The following is a 20,743-nucleotide window of genomic DNA, read 5'->3' on the forward strand; positions in this document are numbered from 1 at the left end:
GACGAGGCTGCGGTGCTCACAAAGCTCCTAGCCTCTTCTAACAGCTGATCGGCAGGGGGTCCCAGGAGATGGACTCCTGCCAAACTGATATTAATGACCATAGAAGGTATTCTGACTCCGATTGTTGTGATGGCGATCTATCCCTTGTAAGACCTCTCTGCCTGGCCTGTATAAGCAGATATAATCACTGCGGACAATCATCATCAGATAGCTGAACTCTCCAATACCGTGTTCATCCACAAGTTGCTTTATTAAGTTGCTTTATTCTGTACATCAAACAGGATACAGCAGAATGAATGGATCTCAGTATTATGCGGTCAAAAGATGATACTTTCTTTAGCATACCATGAAGAATACATGTGTCCCTGTTACATGTGGCCTGTTAGCTGCATCCATGACACAGGACGCTCTGTACTCCAGAAGAAGGGTGGAGCATTACAAAGGAAATAAGTCATAGATCTCAGGGAAGGGAACATGAAAAACAAGTGCGTTACCAAATGGTACAAAAGAATAAACTATATAAATTCCCATCTACAATAATGTAAATATTAACTGTGTAACAGCATAGAGGAAGAGCAGCATATTTTCCTTTATGGATTTGTGTGTTGTAATTCATCACATTATACAGTAGCAGCAAAGTGGATGAAATGTTATCAAATCTCATCCAGACGCTGAGGAAAAAATTCCGCTAGTCACTTGACATGCAGTAGTCTTTAAATATGTAGTGTCAATTCTTTGGCTCCTACACAGGAAAAACTGAGAAGATTTGCACAGTTTACATAATTTGACTTGCAGATATTGATGCAATGTATGCCCATGGTAAAGTGGCCTAAAGCTGGTATTACATCATTAATGAATATGGCTGTGTACCGTGTTAATCCAAGGACTGCACACACCTTTTTTTTTCAGCTCAATATATTCCTATAGACGGTAACTGATACCTGTTGCTACTGTTGTGCAATGAAACAATGCGCACAAGCCTTTACCACACTGAAGCCAAGGTTTGTTGTATATGCCAGGAAAAGCTGCCAGTACAGACCCCAAACATCTCCATAACACTCTACCCAACAGTGGCTAAAAGAGTGTCCTTTGTTCCTCTCCAGATACAATGTTGGTGTTCCATTTTTATGTAGTATGGTATAGCATATACTGCAATATTCCATGTGAAGGTATACATAAAAAAGTACTGTATTTTTACAGGGAGAAATCTAGGGATGACACTGCTATGGGGGGGGGGGAATCTGGGGATGACACTGCTATGGGGGGGGGGGGAAATCTGGGGATGACACTGCTATGGGGGGGGGGAGAAATCTGGGGATGACACTGCTATGGGGGGGGGGGGAGAAATCTGGGGATGACACTGCTATGGGGGGGGGGGGATCTGGGGATGACACTGCTATGGGGGGGGGGGGGGATCTGGGGATGACACTGCTATGGGGGGGGGGGGGAGAAATCTGGGGATGACACTGCTATGGGGGGGGGGGGAGAAATCTGGGGATGACACATACAGTGCCTTGCAAAAGTATTTTTTGTATTTTGGTGCCTCACAACCTGGAATTAACATGGATTGTTTGAGGCTTTGTATCATTTACTTTACAGAACATGCCCACAACTTTTGAAGATATAATTATTATTATTTTTTATTGTGAATCAAGCAACAAATAGGACAAAATATAAATATTCAAATGTTTCACTGTGGGGATGGTGTTCTTTGGGTGATGTGATGTGTTGGGTTTGCTCCAGACATAGCGTTTTCCTTGATGGCTGAAAAGTTCCATTTTAGTCTCGTCAGACCAGAGCCCCTTCCTCCATGCATTTTGGGAGTCTCCCACATGCCTTTTCGCAAACTCACATCATGCCTTTTTGTTTAGCTGAAAGTAAGGGCTTTCTTCTGGCCACTCTGCCATAAAGCCCAACTCTATGGAGCGTACGGCTTATTGTTGTCCTATGTACAGATACTCCAGTCTCTGCTGTGGAACTTTGCAGCTCCTCCAGGGTTACCTTAAGTCTTTGTGCTGCCTCTCTGATTAATGCCCTCCTTGGCCGGTCCGTGAGTTTTGGTGGGCGGCCGTCTCTTGGCAGGTTTGCTGTTGTGCCATGTTCTTTCAGTTTGGTTATGATGGGTTTGATGGTGCTCCTGGGCATCATCAAAGATTTGGATATTTTTTTTATAACCTAACCCTACTTCTCAACAACATTCTCCCTTACTTGTTTGGAGAGTTCCTTGGTCTTGGCAGTGTTTTGTTAGTGATGCCTCTTGCTTAGGTGTTGCAGCCTTTCAAAAAAGGTGTGTATATGTAATGACAAATCATGTGACATTTAGATTGCACACAAGTAGACATCATTTCACTAATTATGTGACTTCTGAAGGTAATTGGTCGCACCAGAGCTTTTTATGGGCTTCCTAACAAAGGGGGTGAATACATACGTAGGGGTGGGCGATATAAATTTGTGCCACGATATGGATTTTGTGCATATAGCCGGACCGCGATATGACCACGGAGCGGTAGTGAATGATCACGCTCTCTGAGCGCACCATGTTCTCCTGAGCCGGCACAGTGGAGAAGGAGGGAGTCCCTCCCTCCCCACTGTGCGCGGCTGCCGCTGGCCACCAATAGGAACAGAGTAGGAGGAGCAGGGGCGGGACTGTGGTTACTGCGCCACCAACGAATGCCTGAATACCAACGTAGCATTCATGTGCCGGCCATATCCCGGCCCCTGACTGCACGCTGCGATCTGCCGCAATTGACCCCTCAGTTGAGGGGTTAATCGCGCAGATCACAGCGTCCTGTCAGAGGTCGGGTGCCGGGAATGTTCTTCAGTCTCTGCATTGGTGGCAGTGGGCAGTTCCGATCGGAGTCCCAGCAGTGTAATGCTGGGGCTCCGATCGGTTACCATGGCAGTCAGGACGCTACTGAAGTCCTGGCTGCCATGGTATGTTAGTGAGCAGCATTATACTCACGTGCGCCGTGGCCACTGGTCGCGCCTTCTTCTGTCTGTGCGGCGCATTGCTAATGCTTATAGCAATGCGCCGCACAGACCTATGAGAAAAAGGAGCGGCCACGGCGCACGCGAGTATAATGCTGCTCACTAACATACCATGGCAGCCAGGACTTCAGTAGCGTCCTGGCGGCCATGGTAACCGATCGGAGCCCCAGCATTACCTTGCTGGGACTCCGGAACCGCCCACTGCCACCAATGATGGAGGGGGACCCTGTGGCCACTGCCACCAATGATTAATACTGGGGAGCGAGGGGGGGTGGGTTTGAGTTAACAGAGGGGGCTGATAGGAGGGAGAGGCTGGGGGGGGCACATGAGAGGCTGGGGGGGCACATGAGAGGCTGGCTGCCATGGTCAGCTCCCTGCTGTTGTGTGCACAGGGCAGCAGGGAGAGTGTAAAGTCCTATTTTAATAGAGCTCTATTAGGGTGAATATGACGGGTTCTAGCCCTTAAGGAGGCTAATAGTTATTAAATAAAGTAAAAAAAATAAATAAAAAAAGTTTAAACACCCCCCCCCCCCCCCCCCCCCCCCCCCCCCCCCCCCCCCCCCCCCCCCCCCCTCCTCAAATATAGAAAACCAATATATTGCGATACAGGGGTGTGGAATTCCTATCGCCCGACGCCCGGGACATGCAGTTCCGGGCGCCGGGCAAGTAGCAGGGACATGTCGGTTGGGCAGTAATAGGAGCGGTGCCAGGGGCGGACTGACCGGTCGGCACTTCGGACATGGTCCGAGGGCCCGGCCGGGATGGGGGCCCGCCCCAGAATAACATTACACCAGGCCCCGCTCACTGTAATAGTAATATTCCTATGTGAACAACTTGAAATCCCCTGCGATCCTCTCCCTCTCTGTACTCACAACCTCAGTAGCATAGAGGCAGCAGCAGGCAGTGTAATAGGAGCCGACAGTGGAAGCTAGCCCCGCCCCTCCCTCCAACCAATCAGAGGCAACCAGAAGTCCAGCACTGACTCACAGCACAGGGGGAGTCGCAGGGACTCAGAGAATCGTCTGAGAGTTTATTAGTTAAAAGAATCGAATGAGTCACAGACTGTGTCACCGAGTCCCTGCCAGGCTTCCTGCTCTGCGGCTCCCTGTCTCCTGACAAGTCCGTCCGGGGGGGGGTGGTATAGTATTGCATGTAGCAGAGCTGTGTGTGTACAGTGTGCTTGCAGCAATGTAGCAGAGCTGTGTGTGTGTGTGTACAGGGTGCTTGCAGCAATGTAGCAGAGCTGTGTGTGTGTGTGTACAGGGTGCTTGCAGCAATGTAGCAGAGCTGTGTGTGTGTGTGTACAGGGTGCTTGCAGCAATGTAGCAGAGCAGGAAGCCTGGCAGGGACTCGGTGACACGTCTCTGACTCATTTGATTCTTTTAACTAATAAACTCTTAGACCGTTATCTAAATCCCTGCAATAACTATACAGTGTAATTACATCAGTCTGCTCCACTGCAGCAGAGCTGACTCGGCAAGTGAACCGAAGATTCGATGAGCTGAGCATGCGCATTGATCTTCAGTTCACTTGCTTCTGTGGGCTCAGGAAGTGAACCGAAGATCCGATTCATGAAAAAAATCCGAACTTCCCATCTCTAAAACTCAGTAGCAGGCCGGGCGGCAGCGCAACTCACTGACGTCACGCGCCTGCTCCTCCTACTTCATTTATAAAGTGGGAGGAGCAGGCGCGTGACGTCAGTGACAGCATTATGTCAGTGTTATCCAATACATTCCAGAACTGTAAGGGTTACATAGCATCATAAATCAGTATAATGCTATGTGACCCCAGTCAGCGCTTGCAGGTCAGGCCGGGAGCTGCGATGTGGACAGGCAGCGGGAGGAACGCTCATACAGTATAACGTCTCCCTGTGGCCCCCACCCCCATACAGTATAACATCTCCCTGTGGCCCCCGCCCCCATACAGCATAACGTCTCCTTGTGGCCCCCGCCCCATACAGTATAACGTTAGTATAAGTTCAGGACTAGTAGATGGTCATGAGGGACAAGTAGATTGAGCCCCCACTTTAGTCCTTCGACAAGTAGTTTTTTTTTTAATTTCCACACCCCTGCGATATATATCGCATATCGCACATGCTTAAAATTATATCGCAATATAGATTTTAGGCCATATCGCCCACCCCTAACATACGCACATACCAATTTTCTGTTTTCTATTTCTAAACAATAGTTTTATTTATATATTTTTCTTATTTCACTTCACCAATTTAGACTATTGTGTTCTGATCCATCACATAAAATTCAGATTAAAAAAACATTAAACTTGAGGCTGTAATGTAACAAAATATGAAAAAAGTCAAGTATATAGCATCTTATGCTATATATGTGTCATCCACAGATCCAATACAGGGGGTGGGGGCTGGCATCTGGTGTGGTAATGTCAGCGGGGCCCGATGCAGTCACTGTATTCTATTACATCGGGCCCAACTCGCTGTAGTATTAATAGGTAACGTGTAGGCATGGGCGCTGTTTTAAACCATAGTAGTACTCTGCAGCATAGAGAAATCCTTGTAGTATGATACTCGCTTAAAACTCCTGTAGACGGGTAGCGGCCTCATAACGTCATTCACTACGTCACGCGCCTGCTACTCCCACTTTATGAATGGAGCAGGTGCGTGACATAGTGAAAGAAGTTACGCTGCCGCCGCCCGCCCGCCCTACCTCCAGGAGTTTCAAGTGAGTACTGTACTACATGGATTTCTTAATTGGTGTAAATGGCAGTGTTCACCCCATAAGACGCACTGCCATTTCTCTCCCCCCCCCCCCCCCCCCACACTTTTGGGGGGGGGGGGGGGGAGTGCGTCTTATAGGGCGAAAAATACAGTATACTTCTTGGTGCATTGTATACTTTTCTTTTATTTTCCTCCCTTGTCGTTGCGCTGTCAGTCTAGTCCTATGAAACGAACAACACAGCTGCTATTACTGTCTTCGACCTACTATTATATTTAGACTACCTTACAACAGCAGTATACTTACAGTAGTTTCCGCTGGAATTCAGGTCGTTTAAGCTTGACTGCTGATTTCTTATAGTTTCTTCAGTTTATTAAAGACTATTCTATTTGGTGCATTTGCTTCATAAATAGATAAAACTTGACATAGTGTACCAGAAATGCACCAGATTTTGACAAGGTATATGCGCAATCGGGGGCGGATTAAGTGCATGATAGGCCTGACGCTGTCTACCCAACTCGGGGCCCCTCCTTCCATTTTAGTTAAAAATGTTTCTGTATGAAGAGGCTGCGATGCTTTGTGAGTGCCACAGTCTCTTCCTAGGGCATATGACATCACATTCATCATTCACATGGCCTAGGTGCAGCGCTGTCCCATATGAGTGATTGGGTCTGAGCTGCAATACCAAGCGCAGTGCTATCAAATGGACAGAACTGTGCTTGGTAAGGTGCAAGAGGCTGCGGCGCTCACTAGAACATCGCGGTCTCCTCAAACAGCTGATTGGCGGAGTGCCAGGAGTCAGACACCCACCATCTCATAACTCTCGGAGTACAGATGTCATAGATGTTACCTGCAGTCCTATGTAACGCCCCACATAACAGTGAATTATTGTGTTATGCAGGGTACTACATAGGGCTGCAGGGAACATCTACTACATTATCTGCACACAGTTAGCACTGTTATCTGGGCTGTTACAAATTTGCCAAATTTAAAATACATATGATTATAATAAAAAAAAGACTTGGAGGAGATGATGAGATGAAGGTCGCAGTAGTGAGCCAGCTCTACATATAGGGGAATATAGCACCACATACCTGTTACATCCAGTAACATCTCCTGTCATGTAGACCTTCTCTTTCCACTTCCCCTGCGCCTGACCCAGACCGCCATGACACATTCTTTAAGCCTCATCTCGTCTCTACAGAGTTTACTATTAAGTGATTTGCCCCATTGTAATTATTTGCCCCTACAGTAATATGTCCTCTTCTGCCCCCCAAAGTTGACACACAAAAAAATAAAAATATAAAGGCTAATACTTACCGGTGTCCGTGATGGTAAGGCAGGCGCGCGTACATCAAAGCCCTGCACCACGTCATGCGTGCGGGTCTGCACTGGGCTTTTACTACCACATAGGCTTCAGGCCTAGTAGGCCTGAAGCCTATAGCAGTGATCGGCGGGACAGGGAACTTAGAGCTCCCATGCCCCGCCGTAGTTTGGGTTGGTGTTGGGGCCCCCCAGCGATGCCGGGCCCAGGGCTACAGACCCAAACGCCCCAATTATAATCTGCCACTGTGCACTATCAATAGTGCTTTCTGATGAAAGTATTTTTAAAATAATTTTCTAGGGAGATGCAGTAAAAAACCCGGAAAGGGTTAAAAAAAACAAAAAAAAAACTCATTGGTCCGTTATTCTGATGCTCTGTTCTCAGCTGCTCTCCACTTTCTGGTACCAGGTCCACACACAGGAAATGGCTTGGAATGCCTGCTTAGCCATTTACTGAGGTGGATCACTTCTGCTCCCGCCAGGGTTTGGCTGAGCAGCTGTTCCATACCGTTTCCTGTGTTGAGCTAGGAACAGGAAGTGGAGAGCAGCAGGGATTGATGAGGTGAGTAATAATGGCCTTAGTTTTTTTTTTTTTTTTTTTTGTTTTTCTATTAAAAAAAAAAATAGCGCTCTGGGAAAAAAAAACTTTAACTTTTAATATGTTGGATCTTTCTTGTAGGATTATTGAACCTTTAACATCGAGATGTTCTAAGTTTCGATTTAAACCTCTGGCAGATGGCATACAAACCCAAAGAATTCTGGATATCTGCAAAAAGGAAAATGTGCAAATTACAACTGAGGTATGTGTCTTTTTTTTTTTTTTTTTGGTGTGGGGGGGAGGGGTAGTATTTATTTTTGATTTATTTTTTTATCTTTCTCACCACTGGAAAATTTCTACATTACTTGCTGAATGAGAAAATGTTGACCCTTTTAGTAGTCAGTTATTTGTCCTTAACCTCTTTAGGACAAAGGGCGTACAGCTGCGGTTTGCGGCTTTTTATGGTGCGGGCGGCGGTGCCATCGGGTCTCCATGGGGCTGTAAAGGGGACCCAATGGCATGGAAGGCAGCGCGATGCCTTCCTGTGACGTGCCTGTGAGATCCAGCCCCCTGGATCTCACAGGCCGGAAGCTGTATGAGTAATACACACAGTATTACTCATACAGCCAATGCATTCCAATACAGAAGTATTGGAATGCATTGTAAAGGATTAGACCCCCAAAAAAATTAAGTTTCAAGTAAAAATAAACAAACGTCATTTCCCCCCCCAAAAAGTTGAAAAAATAGGGGGGAAAAAATAGACACATTCAGTATCGCTGCGTGCGTATAGACCGGCTCTATAAACATATCATGTGACCTAACCCCTCAGATGAACACTGTAAAAAAAAAAAAAAACTGTGCTAAATAAACCATTTTTTTTTTTGTCACCTTACATCACAAAAAGCAATTATATTATTGTGTAAAACTTACATAAAGTATACATATTAGGTATCGCCGTGTCTGTATAGACCAGCTCTATAAAAATATCACATGACCTAACCCCTCAGATGAACACCATAAAAAATAAAAACTGTGCTAAATAAACCATTTTTTGTCACCTTACATCACAAAAAGTGTAATAGCAAGCGATCAAAAAGTCATATGCACCCCAAAATAGTGCCAATCAAACCGTCATCTCATCCCTCAAAAATCATACCCTACCCAAGATAATCGCCAAAAAACTATGGATCTCAGACTATGAAAACCCTAAAACATGATTTATTTTTGGTGCCAAAACAGCTATTTCTTGTTACCTTGCCTCACAAAAAGTGTAATATAGAGCAACTAAAAATCATATGTACCCTAAACTAGTACCAACAAAACTTCCACCCTATCCCATAGTTTCTAAAATGGGGTCACTTTTATGGAGTTTCTACTCTAGGGGTGCATCAGGGGGGCTTCAAATGGGACATGGTGTCAAAAAAAACAGTCCAGCAAAATCTGCCTTCCAAAAACCGTACGGCATTCCTTTCCTTCTGCGCCCTGCCGTGTGCCCGTACAGCAGTTTACGACCACATATGGGGTGTTTCTGTAAACTACAGAATCAGGGCCATAAATATTGAGTATTGTTTGGCTGTTAACCCTTGCTTTGTAATTGGAAAAAAAATATTAAAATTGAAAATCTGCCAAAAATGTGAAATTTTGAAATTGTATCTCCATTTTCCATTAATTCTTGTGGAACACCTAAAGGGTTAACAACGTTTGTAAAATCAGTTTTGAATACCTTGAGGGGTGTAGTTTCTAGAATGGGGTCATTTTTGGGTGGTTTCTATTATGTAAGCCTCACAAAGTGACTTCAGACCTGAACTGGTCCTTTAAAAAGTTGGTTTTTGAAAATTTCTGAGAAATTTCAAGATTTACTTCTAAGCTTCTAAGCCTTGTAACATCCCCCAAAAATAAAATGTCATTCCCAAAATAATCCTAACATGAAGTAGACATATGGGGAATGTAAAGTAATAACTATTTTTGTAGGTATTACCTTGTATTGTATTATAGAAGTAGAGAAATTGAAACTTAGAAATTTGATAATTTTTCTAAATTTTTGGCAAATTTGGTATTATAATATTTATTTTATTTTTTAAAGATTTATTTATTTTTTTACTCCATTTTACCAGTGTCATGAAGTACAATATGTGACAAAAAACAATCTCAGAATGGCCTGGATAAGTAAAAGCATTTTAAAGTTATCACCACTTAAAGTGACACTGGTCAGATTTGCAAAAAATGGCCTGGTCCTTAAGGTGAAATAAGGCTGTGTCCTTAAGGAGTTAAAGGGGTAAAAGATTAAAGGTGTTTTCCAACTCTTAAATATTGTGCAAACGGTTCACATGCAGTTAGGTTAGTCACTTAAAGACAGTGTGACATCCTATACACTGAACATGTGGTTATCTCCCCTCTCTACCTTGCTGTCACGGGAGGGCATCTCCACTGCTTGCTGTTTTTATATACTGGGCAGTAGAATATCAGAGTGGTTTCTTATAGCAGGTGTGTGTGTGTGTGTGTGTGTGTGAATATTTTACCTTGTAAATAGAGGGACAGATCCTGCCCCTAGCAGCATCAAAATGGGTGCTGTATAGAGATGGACAATATAAAGAAAATGAAAAATAACTTTGGATTTCTGTTGGAATCATCTAATAGGCATTCAGACACTATTTAAAAAAAAGATGGGATTTCCAAACTTGTTTTGTATCTTACCATATTTCTATAATAGTTTTATTTTTAAGGTTTACTGTCCATTAAACTGATGTAGTTTTTTCCCTAGTGTTCTTGAATTTGAAATATTGGCCTGGAGGAGACACAGAGCGACACCCACCTCTTTGACTTGCTCCCTCTTAAAACAAAACATAAGGGGGGAATAAAATAAACTTCGTATTATGATTTTCAAGGCAAACCTGAAGCCTAAATAAATATTTATAGGCTGCTATTTATTTATTTATTTTGTAGGCCGTAAGTCATCTGGTTGAGGTTTCAGAAGGAGACTTGAGGAAAGCAATCACATTCCTACAAAGTGCCACCAGGCTTACTGCAGGCAAGGAGATTACAGAACAAGTGGTAACTGAAATAGCCGGGGTAAGATGCGGCTTCTACTCTTTTTCTAGTACTGTTCCTCTCGGTGGTTCATTTGTTTAGAATTCCTACCTGGGTTATATGAGAGGTCTTCCTTTTTTGGTGACATATGTATATGTTGTGATTTGTGCATCTATACTTCGTGTGTGCTTAGACTTTTGTCCGTGAAAGATCCTTGTACTTTTCGATTAGAAATTTTGTCAATTTATCGTTATTAGTTATCTTAAAATGAAGCCAAGTATTAAATTGTTAAAATCTAGATACAATTTATATTTTAAGAAACATTTGATTCACCATTCCCCGTCTCCTATGTTTTCCTTTCATGTAGGTGATCCCTAAGGAAACCTTTGAAAGAGTCTTGGGAGCTTGTCAGAGCGGATCTTTTGAAAAGCTAGAAATTGTAGTAAAGGTAAGAAAATCTTTGCTATTTGGTCCATGCACTACACATAGTAAATTCCTTCTTAAAGGATAACTGTCATATTTTCACTCAAAATTCAATTTTCATATGTTGTTGCTGTGGTGGTAATCCATAATCACAAATTGTGTTCCCATACCACTTGTTTAATAAGATTCCGTCCATAGCAACCGCTCCTCACAAGACTTCTTCTTTTTGACTATCTTGTCAAGATGGCCGCCGATGCCCTTAACCTGAGGCTAAGACCTCCCTAACTACCCAGAATTCATTTGGCTTCTCTCGGGAACACGCAGCCTCTCCCCAACCAATCGGCTTTGTTCAGGCTTAAACACACCTTCTTCCTCCTAAGTAGTTGATTGCGAATATTCTAATCCGACGGTCTGACGGGAGCGCGGGCGGCATTTGGGACTGCCCACTACTACGTCCTCAGTCTTCTGTATATAGGAGACGGAGGACACCTAGCAATGCTGTTTTAGCCGCAACACTGAAATTTCTAGGGGAGGAAAGAACATGCTGCAATTACTAGGTAATTCAATACCTGTACAAAAGTATTAACTAGGGAACTAAGGTAAACTTTAGACCAATCCAATTATATAAAAAAATAAAAATTAGTTACCCATTAAACAATTGAAATGTGCTAACCCTGAAGATTGAAGTTATGTTCCTGTAACTGACTTTTTTTTATAACTTTAATTTTTTCTTTTTATGTATCCATCTACAAAGAATTTGATAAATAATGGCCATGCAGCAACACAGCTTGTAAACCAGCTTCATGATATTATACTCGAACGAGAAGATCTGACTGACAAACAGAAGGCAATCATTACAGAAAAACTTGCAGTAAGTCTGTTACCGCAGTGATGGTTTATTGTGAAATTACCATGCTAGAAAAGGAGCCTCTTGCTTGTTGCATGTATTTAGTCTAGATTAAACATTTAGTATCCATTAAAATACACGGGTTATCTGCGATTAGATAGTGTTTTTCAGTAAAGGCACAGCCGGAAAACCTCCATTCTATTTTCTCCTGCGGCTATTCTGTGCTGTCAGCTCGCTCAGTCCTTTCATAATGCCAGGCTTTGACCCAAAGGACCAGAGAGGTTTTGTCCTGCTCAAGACCTGTTGACTGCTGATTGATTGGATATTCTATATTCCAAAGTGTTATTGCCTGTGTTACACTGACAGGCAAGCGCTAAGGGCATCCTTTATGGCCAAATAGGCAGATATGGATGGCACACCGTAGGGACTTTATTAGGCCCCTGGCAGCCATGGTAACCCTTTGACACCCCATAGTTGCCCGACTGGGGGAGCCTCTGTCAAAAACCTTAGATGACACAAATATATGGACTAATCATGGGATAACCCCTGTAAGGGCTCATGTGTGCTAGATAGGGTTGAACGAACACCTGGAAGTTCGGGTTTGGGACCTGAACTTGACCCCAAAACCCATTGAAGTCAATGGGGACCCGAACTTTGGGGCACTAAAATAGCTCTAAAAAAGTCATAGAAAGGGCTAGAGGGCTGCAAAAGGAAGCAAAATAGGGGCAAGAGCAGGACAATTGCCTGGGATGAGAGGGCTGGCCTCACTACACTGCTATACAGTAGATAATTATGCAATCCTGCCTATGATATGCCATCATGGCTGAGCAGCCTGACAGGAAAACTCACCAATATGTAGTATATGAAAGTGTAGTGTGTGGTGAGACCCTGCCCCCTCACCCCCTAGGAATCTCTGCAAATGGTGGCATCCAGTCCTGCTCACATTCTATGATAGGATGCCAGTGGCCATTTTAAATTTCCTGAGAACCCATTTAAGGTCCCATAACTTCATTATATAGTAAAAATCCTGTTTTTTTTTTTAAAGGGAACCTATCATCAACTTTATGCTGACCTCACTGAGGGCAGCATAAAGTAGTGACAGAAATGCTGATATCCGCGGTGTAATAGTAAGTGGTTGCCGAGAACCAGCATCATAATCATTACAGCCCAGGGCTTGAAAAGAGTCAAATCTACCTGAGAAGAGTCCTGGTTATTCATAATCTCCTGCTCTCACCCATCTGCTGATTGTTGGCAGTTCTCTTCTAGAGAGAAAACTAGGTAGAAGACTGTCAGTCATCAGCAGGTGGTCAGGAGAGCAGGAATTCATGAATAACCAGGACTCTTCTCAGGTGGTCGGGACTCTTTTCCAGGCCTAATCTGCAATGATTGTGATGCTGGTTCTCGGCAACCACTTACTTTTAAATGACAGACCGCTGAAATCAACTCGCCTGTCTCTACTTTATGCTGCCGTTAGTATGGACAGCATAAAGTTGATTCCCTTTTTAATATGTATACGGCCTGTACTAGTTTATTGAATAATTTGGTAGCCATCTACTTTGTATAATGTACCTTTTGTATATTTTTAAGCCTTTTAGTTTGAACAGGTTGCCCCACTATTAAATATTCATTATATAGATCATAAAAGTTGTATTACATGGTGTGGTGCCACCTGGTGTTCGGAGTACTGGTGGATATGCACATTCAGTCTGCAAACAGGGCTTCTGCCCTGCTTGTAAGGGAAGGAGCAGTGCCTCGGCAGCGTCATGGCAGTACAATGTCTTCTGCAAGGAACTATATTGTCCGGTGAGCCCATCCCAGCAATACAAGTTAACAGCAGCAGCAAGATGGAGACATGGTAACCAAAATAAAGGATAAAAATGGTTTTATACTAAAAAACACTGAATTACTTTAAAAACTACTGTTTGCCCTTCAGAACTTCTTATATGAAAATGATTTAGGGGTTACCCTCTTAATTGGAAGTTTTATTGTACTTTATTTTACAGGAAGTGGACAAGTGTTTGGCTGATGGAGCAGATGAATACCTACAAATACTCAGTCTTTTTGCCGTTGTTATGCAACAGATGACTCAGAACAGCTAATGTAGTCTCTATTTCTTGGAGTCACTTTTTTTTTGTATAAATGCTAACTTTTTGCTAAAAGTGACTTGGAAGCTTGTTTTCTTTTGGAACGTGTGTAAATCTTATTATTTGTAAGTGATGTTTTTTCATATACAGATCTTTGACATACTAGTGATATTTGTTACTTGTTTGTGTCGAAGTTATCACTGCATCAGGAAGTAGGAAAAGGATGAACATTCCATTTAACCCCTTCCTACTCTTTGCCATAATAAATTGCGGCAGAAAGGTAGTTAACTTGCAGTGCTATACTGTTTTAGGGCAGTGATGGCTCGGGCTCAGGAGCTGTGCCTGCACCATCTCTTGACGGTGACAACTGTTGCACAGGTGCCACCCCCCGCTCTAAAAACCAGAAGTAAGATAACTCCAATTCCGGTTATTTAGCACCTGTCCCCCTCCCCGATGCAGGTCCTGAGGTTTCCATAGCTACCTGATGCCTGACATGTACAGATGCTTACTAGGTCCTGATTGACTTAATGTAACTAACCTAATACAGTGCAGTACAGAAGTATTGCAGTGTATTATACGGGCGGTCAGAGGATTAGAAGTTGAAGTTGCGTACTGAGCTTTAAGACAAAGTGAAAAAAGTTTGGGGGGAAAAGTAAAAAAAAAAATATTGCCTTTATATAACAAAAAAATCACAATTGAAATTTCTGCACATGCAATGATCTCATTATGTATTCTGCAAACACTTAAAAAAAAAAAAAAAGATGAAAAATGCAACTCGTCCCATAAAAAGTTTTTATTGTACAAAAATAGAAAAGGATAAAAAAAAAACATAGAAATTTGGTGTAGTCATACTGACCTGCAGAATAAAGTTGTCATGTCACTTAATGTAAACCTTGAACACCATAAAAGCAAACTCAAAAAAGCAGAACTGCTGTTTTTTATACCATTACCAACATTACTAAGATATGCAGTCCATTAGATGTACTCAAAATGGTGCCATTTAAAAATACAGCTATGTTGTTGGGGAAAATTTTTTTTTTTAAAAAGCTCCGTTGTAAAGTTCTTAACCACCTCCGGACCGCTGTACGCACAGACTCGTCCTGGAGGTGGTTGTTTAATTCCTCCTGGACGCGCCGGCGCGTCCTCTCGCGAGACGCGAGATTTCGGTCACAGCCGGCCCGCGCATGCGCATCGCGGGCCGGCAAAAGTTAAAGGACTATTGCATCAGCAACCTGCCAGCCAATGATCGTCGCTTGCAGGTTGCTGATTTTTAAAAAATCTAATCACAAGCCAGATAACAGATCATATTAGTAAATATGATCTGTTATATGGCTTCTCTGCTCCTCTGCTGGTCCTTTTCGTCGGTTGGATCCAGCAGAGAAGCAGACATCACTGTGAGTACACACCAAACACTGCCCTTAGCCCCTGATCACCCCCATCATCCAAATTAACCCCTTGATCACCCCCTGTCAATCACTTAGTGAAAGACAAAAAGTAATCAGTGTAAACTGACACTTTTTTTTTTCACTAGTATTGGCTGTTAGGTTTTAGGGATAGTTTAGGCCCCTTGGTTAGGTAGTTAGCATCAGTTAGCGCCCACCCCACCGCACCGCAGTCACTTTTATTCGCTGTTTAGCGTATCGCTAATCAGCATTTGTACTTTTATAGTATCTGTAAGTGATCAAAACTGATCACGGTCAGATCTATAATAGTATTAGTGTCACTTTAGTTTTCCCTCCACCCAAAACGCAGTGTTTGCCCGATCAGGCCTGATCGGTCGCCCACACGTGCGTTCACCCACGCCCGCCCCACCGCAGTGACAAAAAATATTTTTTTTTTGATCACTGCACATTCACTTTACACGCTCTGCGGCGATAAAAAAATCAGTTTTGATATTTTTTATCAACCGCAGCGGCCTCCGGTACTTCGCTAGCCTCCCCTTTGTAAGACAGGCTTGCTTTTTTTCTTGGGTAGTCTCAGGGAATACCCCTAAATTTAGTAGTCCAAATGTCAAACAGGGGGTATTCTTCTGAAGAGGCCTACAGGATTCTGACCCAGTCGGATGAGGAGTGGGAACCCTCATCTGACGAATCTAGCGGGTCAGAATATGAACCTGTAGAAAGCAGTGGCTCTCTGACCCAAAGTTCGGACGAGGAGGTTGAGGTCCCTGGCAGCACCAGGCGTACCCGGCCCCGTGTCGCTAGACCACAGGTTATGCAGGATCCGCTTCAAGAGCAGCAGAGTGGGGCTGTCGCTGCCGGATCACGTGGTGAGGCATACACCAGCAGCGCAGCCCTTCCTGGACCTAGTACCAGCACTGCCGTACAACCTGGTGAAGTAGCGAGCACCAGAAGGGCAGTTGAAGCTGGTACGGTGGCACGTGCACTAGTTACCCCGTCGCAGCCACCGCACAGACAGGCCCGTAGAGCCCCTAGAATCCCTGAGGTGCTGGCAAACCCTGATTGGCAGTCACCAACTTCAGCCGCACCAGTAGTTCCCCCTTTCACCGCCCAGTCTGGAGTTCGGGTTGAGACGGCTCAGATCAGTACGGCCCTGGGATTTTTTGAGCTGTTCTTGACTGCGGAGCTCTTGGACTTAGTCGTGGCAGAGACCAACCAATATGCCACACAATTTATAACCGCAAAACCGGGAAGCTTTTATGCCCAGCCTTTCCGGTGGAAACCAGTCTAAGTTTCCGAACTTAAAATTTTTCTGGGCCTTCTCCTCAACATGGGCCTGACAAAAAAGCATGAATTGCGGTCATATTGGTCAACGCACCCAATTCATCACATGCCCATGTTCTCTGCTGCTATGTCCAGGACACGATTTGAGGCCATCCTGCGTTTCCTGCACTTTAGCGACAACACCACCTCCCGTCCCAGAGGCCACCCAGCTTTTGACCGGCTCCACAAAATTCGGCCCCTCATAGACCATTTCAACCAGAAATTTGCAGATTTGTATACCCCTGAGCAAAACATCTGCGTAGACGAGTCCCTAATACATTTTACCGGGCGCCTTGGCTTCAAACAATACATCCCAAGCAAGCGTGCCCGGTATGGGGTCAAATTGTATAAGCTCTGTGAAAGGGCCACAGGCTATACCCACAAATTTCGGATCTATGAGGGAAAAGATCAGACCCTGGAGCAGTGGGAAGACAGTCTGGGACTTGGTGTCACCCTTATTCGGCAAGGGGTACCATCTTTATGTGGACAATTTTTACACAAGTGTGGCCCTCTTTAGGCATTTGTTTCTAGAACGGATTTGCGCCTGTGGCACCGCGCGAACTAGTCGCGTGGGCTTCCCCCAACGGCTTGTAACCACCCGTCTTGCAAGGGGGGAGAGGGCTGTCTTGTGTAACGAAGAACTGCTCGCGGTGAAATGGAGAGACAAGCGTGACGTTTACATGCTCTCCTCCATTCACGCAGACACGACAATACAAATTCAAAGGGCAACCCGTGTCATTGAAAAGCCCCTCTCAGTCCACGACTATAATTTGCTCATGGGAGGGGTGGACTTCAATGACCAGATGTTGGCTCCCTATTTAGTTTCCCGCAGAACCAGACGCTGGTATAAGAAGGTGTCTGTATATTTAATTCAATTGGCGCTCTACAATAGTTTTGTTCTCTACAGTAAGGCTGGGAGAACACGATCCTTCCTCAAATTCCAGGAAGAGATCATCGAGAACCTCCTTTACCCAGGAGGTTCCGTGGCCCCATCCACCAGTGTAGTTAGCCGTCTACACGAGCGACATTTCCCCAGTGTCGTTGCTGGTACCTCAACCCAACCGCCACCCCGAAAAAAATGTCGTGTCTGTAGCAGGAGTGGAATAAGGCGTGACACCCGCTATTTCTGTCCTGACTGTCCGGACCACCCTGCCCTATGCTTAGGAGAGTGTTTCCGGAAGTACCACACACAGGTACACCTAGCATAGGGATCACATCTCACCAGGACAGGCACACAGGGCTATTAGGGCCCTTTCTCTCACAGCTGCTGCAAACCTCTCCTTTCACCTGGGATAAAGTGCATAACGTACTTCGCCACATCTTTGGGCGATTTGCGCTTTGCACATTGTCCCATGGGGAAGGAGAGGTTTGTTCTATAAAGGTAAAAAAAACAAAACAAAAAAAAAATTACCGGTAAGTAAAAAAGTTTAAAAAAGTTAATATGTTCTGTTCTAAAGTTAATAAAGTTATTGCTTTGCGGCCTGGTTTTTTGTTTTTTGTTTTTTTTACCTTCCAGGTGGACCAACCGATCGACCAGCTGCAGCACTGATGTGCATTCGGACAGAAGCATTGCGCTGCTGTCAGATTACACGCAAGTCGGTGTATGCGGCGCTGCAAGACGAGATTTCTCCTCTGCAGTAAAAGATATGTTTGCCGAGGCATATGAGCTGAGGAGGTGGCGGTGTTCATATACTTTGACAAACACTTTGTATATATAAAAAAAAAAATCCCGGCAATGATTTATTCATCCACATCGATTGATGTGAATGGAGAAATCTGGTTTGCCAGGGCATACGAGCTGAAGTGGGTATGGATGTTGGGCGGAGCTCCTATGTCCTGGCAGACGCCTTTCCCCTCCTTTTTTCTTTTTTTGGCAGAGATTTTTTCATCCACATTGATCGATGCGAATGAAGAAATCTGTGCTGTTCATTTTTTTCTTTCAGCCCAGAGGCTGAACGGAAAAAAAAAATCTCATTACCTGTATGCTCAATATAAGGAGAATAGCAGAAACTCCTAATGCTGGGCATACATGTAATGATTGCGGAGACCCTCAAATGCCAGGGCAGTACAAACACCCCACAAATAACACCATTTTGGAAAGAAGACACCCCAAGGTATTCCGTGAGGGGCATGGCAAGTTCCTAGAATTTTTAATTTTTAGTCACAAGTTAGTGGAAAATGATTGTATGAAAAAAAAAAAAAAAAAAAAATCATCATTTTCCACTAACTTGTGACAAAAAATAAAAACTTCCATGAACTCACTATGCCCATCAGCGAATACCTTGGGGTCTCTTCTTTCCAAAATGGGGTCACTTGTGGGGTAGTTATACTGCCCTGGCATTCTAGGGGCCCAAATGTGTGGTAAGGAGTTTGAAATCAAATTCTGTAAAAAATGACCTGTGAAATCCGAAAGGTGCTCTTTGGAATATGGGCCCCTTTGCCCACCTAGGCTGCAAAAAAGTGTCACACATCTGGTATCTCCGTACTCAGGAGAAGGTGGGGAATGTGTTTTGGGGTGTCATTTTACATATACCCATGCTGGGTGAGAGAAATATCTTGGCAAAAGACAACTTTTCCAATTTTTTATATACAAAGTTGGCATTTGACCAAGATATTTATCTCACCCAGCATGGATATATGTAAAAAGACACCCCAAAACACATTCCTCAACTTCTCCTGAGTACGGAGATACCAGATGTGTGACACTTTTTTGCAGCCTAGGTGGGCAAAGGGGCCCACATTCCAAAGAGCACCTTTCGGATTTCACAGGTCATTTTTTACAGAATTTGATTTCAAACTCCTTACCACACATTTGGGCCCCTAGAATGCCAGGGCAGTATAACTACCCCACAAGTGACCCCATTTTGGAAAGAAGAGACCCCAAGGTATTCGCTGATGGGCATAGTGAGTTCATGGAAGTTTTTATTTTTTGTCACAAGTTAGTGGAATATGAGACTTTGTATGGAAAAAAAAATCATCATTTTCCGCTAACTTGTGACAAAAAATAAAAAGTTCTATGAACTCACTATGCCCATTAGCGAATACCTTAGGGTGTGTACTTTCCGAAATGGGGTCATTTGTGGGGTGTTTGTACTGTCTGGGCATTGTAGAACCTCAGGAAACATGACAGGTGCTCAGAAAGTCAGAGCTGCTTCAAAAAGCGGAAATTCACATTTTTGTACCATAGTTTGTAAACGCTATAACTTTTACCCAAACCATTTTTTTTTTACCCAAACATTTTTTTTTTATCAAAGACATGTAGAACAATAAATTTAGAGCAAAATTTATATATGGATCTCGTTTTTTTTTGCAAAATTTTACAACTGAAAGTGAAAAATGTCATTTTTTTGCAAAAAAATCGTTAAATTTCGATTAATAACAAAAAAAGTAAAAATGTCAGCAGCAAAGAAATACCACCAAATGAAAGCTCTATTAGTGAGAAGAAAAGGAGGTAAAATTCATTTGGGTGGTAAGTTGCATGACCGAGCAATAAACGGTGAAAGTAGTGTAGGTCAGAAGTGTAAAAAGTGGCCTGGTCTTTCAGGGTGTTTAAGCACTGGGGGCTGAGGTGGTTAAAGGTGCTTGCCATGAGGCCTCCATAGTCAAGCCTGCCTGTCTTGGGATCCCAATCAGAAACTGGATTTGTTGCAAAATAAACAGTTCCAGTTCTAAGCAGTCCAGGTTTCTCATTCACAACACCACTGTAAATGAAGGTGACAGTGGTTGGCTGTCAAAGGTAGGATACTCTGATAAGTGTCTGGGGAGAGACAGACATATGTAATGAAGGTGACACCTGTAGAGTGGTGGATAACAACTGTACGAGCTGCTCGTGGTTTTCTGCAGATCAAATGATCCTCTCTACTGGTGGTCTGGCTAGAGCTTGTTTTTCCATCATGTAACCCAGGCATTGTTAAACTACAATGCCCTGCTGTAGGCTGATAGGGCATGCTGAGAGTTGTAGTTTTGCAACAGCTGGAGGGCCGCAGTTTGAGGATGCAGGATAACCACTGCTCCCAACAGCTAGGTCAGAATGGCCTAGATGGCAGACATCTGGTCTTAGTCTAGATACACCTACTCAAAGTCTGTCAACTGGGCATGTC

The 20,743-nt window shown here is 43.9% G+C and overlaps 1 protein-coding gene across 2 annotated transcripts in view; it reads left to right on the forward strand.

Moving 5' to 3' along the window:
* The window catches only part of RFC4 (replication factor C subunit 4), a 42,423-nt gene extending 28,286 nt beyond the window's left edge, over window positions 1-14,137 (forward strand). For both annotated transcript variants that reach the window (XM_040428301.1, XM_040428303.1), the window contains exons 7-11: window positions 7,681-7,801; window positions 10,483-10,608; window positions 10,934-11,014; window positions 11,744-11,860; window positions 13,840-14,137. In XM_040428301.1, the coding sequence (XP_040284235.1) occupies window positions 7,681-7,801; window positions 10,483-10,608; window positions 10,934-11,014; window positions 11,744-11,860; window positions 13,840-13,935 (541 nt within the window). In that variant the 3' untranslated portion in view covers window positions 13,936-14,137. The remainder of the gene's footprint in view (window positions 1-7,680; window positions 7,802-10,482; window positions 10,609-10,933; window positions 11,015-11,743; window positions 11,861-13,839) is intronic.
* The last annotated feature ends 6,606 nt before the right edge of the window (window positions 14,138-20,743 follow it).

The sequence above is a fragment of the Bufo bufo genome, chromosome 4 (genome assembly GCF_905171765.1).
Source record: "Bufo bufo chromosome 4, aBufBuf1.1, whole genome shotgun sequence".
NCBI lineage: Eukaryota > Metazoa > Chordata > Amphibia > Anura > Bufonidae > Bufo > Bufo bufo.